Genomic DNA, 5,632 nt, shown 5'->3' with positions numbered 1-5,632 from the left:
CATAAAGAAGTAATACATATAAGCCTCTTCATGGCTAGGCTAGCTAAAACTAACTTTGAAACAGATCTGGCTTAAGATAGGAGTAATTACCTCCTATCCTAACTGAAGTCAGTTTTCTCTATCCTCCCTGCAAAGCAAAACAGATTTGCAAAGTAGAGCAATGGGAGAAAAAGCAAAGATCACATAGTGACCTTGTCTGCACACAGTCAAGTACAGGCTAAAACAAGGAAGTATTAAGCAAGGGAGCAGAACAAAATGGCGTTTTAATAGCCAAGTGGTGCCTTTTAACTCCTACTATTTTAAAAATTGGCTACAAAAGAAAGATGGTAGTTGGAAGGAGCTACTATGTCTACCTGGACTTCAGCAAAGCCTTTGATACTGTCTCCCATAGCATACTCCTGGAAAAGCTGGCAGCCCATGGCTTGGACAAGTACACTCCTCGCTAGGTTAAAAACTGGCTGGATGGCTGGGCCCTAACTGGGCCCTAGGCATGTTGTTAAATGGTGCCACATTCACTGGGCAGCCAGTGACTAGTGGGGTTCCCCAGGGCTCAGTATTGGGGCCAGCCCTGTTTAGTATCTTTATTGATGATCTGGAAGAGGGGATCGAGTGCACCCTCAGTAAGTTCACAGACAACACTAAGTTGTGTGGGAGTGTTGATCTGCTGGAGGGTAGGAAGGCTCTGCAGAGGGATCTGGACAGGCTGGATCAATGGGTCAAGGCCAACAGTACTAGGTTCAATATGGCCAAGTGCTGGGTGGGTCCTGCACTTCAGTTACAATAACCCCATGCAGTACTACAGGCTCAAAGAAGAGTGGTGTGGTTGGAAAGCTGTCTGACAGAAAAGGACCTTGGGGTGTTGGTTGATAGCTAGCTGAACATGAGCCAGCAATGTGCCCATGTGGCCAAGAAGGCCAATGGCATCCTGGCCAGTATCAGGAATAGTTTGGGCAGCAGGACCAGGGAGGTGATTGTCCCTCTGTACTCAGCACTGGTGAGGACACACCTCAAATCCTGTGTCCAGTTCTGGGCCCCTCACTGCAAGAAAGATATTGAGGTGCTGAAGCATGTCCAGAGAAGGGCAACAGAGCTGGTGAAGGGTCTGGAGCACAAGTCCTATGAGGAGCAGCTGAGGGTGCTGGGGATGTTTAGCCTGGAGAGAAGAAGGCTCAGGGGAGACCTCGCTCTCTACAACTACCTGAAAGGAGGTTTTAGACCAGTGGAGGTCAGTCTCTTCTCCCAAATAACAGGTGATAGGACAAGAGGAAATTGCCTCAAGTTGCGCCGAGGGAGGTTTAGATTGGATATTAGGAAAAATTTCTTCATTGAAAGGGTGGTTAAGCATTGGAATGGGACGTCCAGGGAGGTGGTGGAGTCATAATCCCTGAAAGCATTCAAGAAATGACTGGATATACTTAGTGCAGTGGGACCTAAACACAACAGCCTGATAAGCCAACAGGAAAAAGAGTTCTTCCTGTGCTGTAAATGGTACTCATTCATTATAAACAGCAGCACCCAACAGTACACCTATTTGCCTCAAGAAACTGTTCTGGTTTTATTAGAAAACAATAAACAAAGGTGCCTAAATTACTTTAAGTTTTTTTATCTTCAAATAAATACTCATGTCTCTGAGGACTGAATAGGATGAAATCAATAGAGTGAAAGAGACATACTAAATAATGTGAAATAAAATTCAGCTACAGTTAAGTTTAGCCAGTAATTATCAGCATTTTTATTTCTGGTATGGATTTAGTCACTAGCCAATTAATAAACAAGTTAAATTTTTAGGCTTTTCAACTGTGCAGATCTCCCTATGCAGACAACAGCCTTGCTGTTGTTAAAAACAGAATATCACCTTGTACCTACATGAGAGCTAGCCTGTACCACAAGACAAAACCTCCTTGGCTCTTGGCTCCCTGAACTGTTGCCAATAATGAAGACTCTTGGAAAGAACAAGCTTTATGCAAAGATCCAATAAGGAACTTCAGCACCAAAATGCTAAGCAGCACAATACCTATCTTTCAGGGCATCTGGCTGTAATGATGGACTAGATTATGGATTGAAGAGAACTTTGGCATGACCTAAACTCCATTATATTTCTAAGCAGGCAAAAAGTACAACTACAGGCACCTTGAAAAGTTTAGGATCAAGAACATTCAGAGTTCTGATACCTCCAGGGTAGGAACCATCTCAGTGTGGGCTTGAGGGTTGCAATCTTTGACTTAGACATCTCAATTAAATTCAGTTCACAGCCTATGTCACCATTCCAAGAGATGTCCAAATTCAAAACAAGACTTAATCACAAAATTCTTCCTTTTCTTTGGAATTTATATCTCTCAAATTTCAGAGTACTTGATACAAAAAATAATCAAACCACAAAGTTATAAGTTAGCATTATATGTTATATTTTACTCACCAGGATGATTTGATATAGGAGGCTGGAATGCAAGTTCATTGTGAACTGGCCCTTTAAAAGAAAACATGCCATTTGTTTTACATGTGGAAAAATAATGTTTTCTTACTTAGCTTGTTTTCCAGTAAAAAAAGACTTGCGAGGATGCCCGATGTTATAAATCCCAGTAATTTCTGAATCAGTTGGCCTAATGTGACGGGGATAAAAATTCCCACAGAAAAATTACACTCTTAGAGGTTTCCTAAAAATTCAGAAGTTGAGTAAAGAGCTCCATTAGTATCCCAGGAGGAAAGGCTGCATGCTGCTCAAGCCAGACCCGGCTCCAGGAGAGAACAGAAACCAGATATAGCATTGAGATGTAAGAGAAATAGGACTTCACATCTGCCGCCAAGTTGTGCAAGGAGAGAATCAGTGTATAGAGGCAGGTGATACAAGTCTGTCAGAAACCACACTTCATTAGTTTCATCAATTACAAAACAAGTTGCCCAGCATGCTGTGGACTTAACCATAAGAAACACTCACTGAAGATGGAAAGAAGCCCTAGAGAAATAATTTTCTAAGAAAAAAAAAATAGAATTAATATAGTCTTGGTATTAGTCAGTTTAGTCTCTTGACTTTTATGAATTAACTAGGTCCCTTACAGGCAGCAGAGAACAAGGAGGAAAAATTTAAACATAGTATTATAAGTAAGAGCACCTTTTGCAACAAGATGTCAAAAGAAACACAACGCTGGTAGGTGTCAAAACACATGACTTTCTGAAGTGAGAGATGGCAGTAGCCAAGAAAAGCTCTATATAGTACCACCAGCCAGTTATAAATAATAACTATGGAAAGATACATGCACTGAAAAACATTTATAGAGTATCTACAGCATCACTAAAGTTTTTTTACATCCTGGTATTTCTGACAAACTAGATGACAGATGAAGTGGGATCCTAACAGACCAAAATAATGAAACTTAATAACTATATCTAAATCACAATTTTCTCAATAGAGACAAGCTGAAAAGTCACTGTAATATTAGCTCACAGTTTATTCTCCCCTCTGCTAACCATGACTGCTGCAAACAGGTGATCTGGTTAAGTACTACATTAGAAGACCAAGAACTGTTCTAGCTTTTTGCCAGAAAATTTAGAAAAACTTTAATTTGGGTGGGTTTTTCCCCACTACATTCTTATAATACATATACTGTGCTAGACACACTAGCAGTTTGATCACTTTTTTCCTCCCTATCTCCTGTACCTTAAAACAAGAGATTCAAGTTTGTGTGCCGAATGTACTCATGAATCAGGCTGTGGCAAGACCAGTTTATTGACAAGTACTTTACTGCATGAGCTTTCACAAGGTTCTTTTAAACAGGCTAGGGTACGTGGACACGTCTTCCAAAGCTTAGTATGACTTTAAAATTTTCAGAAAATATAAACAGCCAAGAACTTCCAAGGTTTGAAAGAAAACTATGCAAACAACACATTCTGAATTGACTTCCTTTTCAGCAAAGGAAATATTTAGTACAGGATTGCAAAGCCTTAAAAACAGAGGTTTAGAAAGGAAATGCTAGTTTTGTTAGGTATAGTAAGACATGTATAATATAGATGGTATCACTATAGCTATCTGAGTTTCTAATCTCTGCTGTTTTAACAGAGGAAAGTCCATCAGGCTTTTATACTTAACTGTCAGAAAATACTAAACACAGTAATGGTAGGTCTGTGATATTAAACAACAACAAAGAAAAGTATTTGGGGGTCAACAGTAATCACAAATGAACCCCTACCATTCAACAAAATTGAAAATTAAGTGATCTGGAAATCTGCACTACTTACAGTAATGCCCAGGATGCATAGGTGGATGATGTTGAAGATGGCCATTCTGGTGGTGAGGTATGGTAGGTGTGTAGGCTGCTGTCCGACTTCCAGTCCAAGTTGTAGTACTATCTAGAAAAAGAAAGGAGTGGCTGGTTTTAAAGGGATTTTTTTTTCTGTATCTCACTTCTAATCCTCTATTTCTCCTGACATTTGGAAACTGGTTTTAGAAAACTAAAAAGAGTGCATATATATATACACTAGCTGTGATGGTAAGTAGCTGGCTGAGCTGTAAACCCATTCTGCTGAGTTTCTGGCTGAGGCCCTGAAGCAATCTCTAAGAGTCCATCACTATGGCTACCTGTCAATATACTGGTAGGTTGACCTGGTAAAAGAACACACTACCTATTCATGAACATTCCAAAATTTTAATTAAGAAGAGTTCAGCACTACTGGGTAGGAAAATACACCCAACTAGAGGCACTGCAATACACAGTTCCTACAAGTTTGGTTTCAGTATTTTTTTCCATTCACCAGAGTGTCTTAGGGAAACTTGAAACAAGATTCTGCATCAACTAATTTTGACTCTGACACCCTTAATATTTTAAAGAGTAAAAGTATGCAAAGAACCACGTTTATCAAGTGCATCTTTGTTTTGTTCACATCTCATTTTTCAGTTTGAAAGGAAAAAAGAAACGTCAGGTTTTACTGAATAACATAGCTGGAATAGATTTGGTGTGAATCCAAACAGGCCAGTAGCAGGTCCAATAAGTTGTTTATTTTCAGCATGTTATAACTACTGTTCCTAAGGAGAACTCATTTGTGTTCATCCAAAACATACTGAATGGTATTTTATTTTTAGAAATAGTTCTTGAATAGAGCTGCATACATAACTGGATTCCTTCCTGAGAAAGTTGCTGGGCTTTTTTCCTTTTCCAAGTAAGTATTTCAGGAATTATCTAAGTGTTAAAGTAAAACTACAGATATTTTAGAACAGGTTAACGGAATTTGATTTTAAAAGACTTCAGCTCAGCCATTAACACTGAACCGATCAGCAGTTTCACAAGTGCACTTGCACTCAAATTGATGTGGGCTAGCAGAATTTAATACATTGAGAACTTGAACTGAAACCTAAAAATGAGCCTTTTTTTCTTGTCCACTTGGCTCCAACAATTATAACACTGATGAGAAAAAGCTATTGACAATAAACTGTTGTGCAAAAGCAATACAATTAAACTGCCTATCCTTTTATCTCTGCTGGAGACAAATACAGACACCACATCCCACCTTGGCAAAAACATCATTAGCTTTAACAAAAAAGTTGCCAGCTAAAATTCAAGACATTATAAAAACATAATTCCACCATAATTCAAATTTGATAACATGAAATCCATCATATTCACACATCTTTGATATTAAA

General features: G+C 39.1%; 1 protein-coding gene across 1 annotated transcript in view; it reads right to left on the bottom strand.

Annotated features, from left to right (window-relative positions):
* SMAD4 (SMAD family member 4) overlaps positions 1 to 5,632 on the bottom strand; it is a 19,878-nt gene that overhangs the window by 9,848 nt on the left and 4,398 nt on the right. The window contains exons 5-6 of the mRNA XM_014311450.2: positions 4,234 to 4,344; positions 2,417 to 2,467 (exon numbers count right to left, since the gene is read on the bottom strand). Of these exons, the coding sequence (XP_014166925.1) occupies positions 2,417 to 2,467; positions 4,234 to 4,344 (162 nt within the window). The remainder of the gene's footprint in view (positions 1 to 2,416; positions 2,468 to 4,233; positions 4,345 to 5,632) is intronic.

This window comes from Geospiza fortis, unplaced genomic scaffold (genome assembly GCF_000277835.1).
Source record: "Geospiza fortis unplaced genomic scaffold, GeoFor_1.0 scaffold986, whole genome shotgun sequence".
NCBI classification, from domain to species: domain Eukaryota; kingdom Metazoa; phylum Chordata; class Aves; order Passeriformes; family Thraupidae; genus Geospiza; species Geospiza fortis.
The sequence above is the reverse complement of the archived record's forward strand: the minus strand, read 5'-3'. Positions and strand labels throughout refer to the sequence as shown.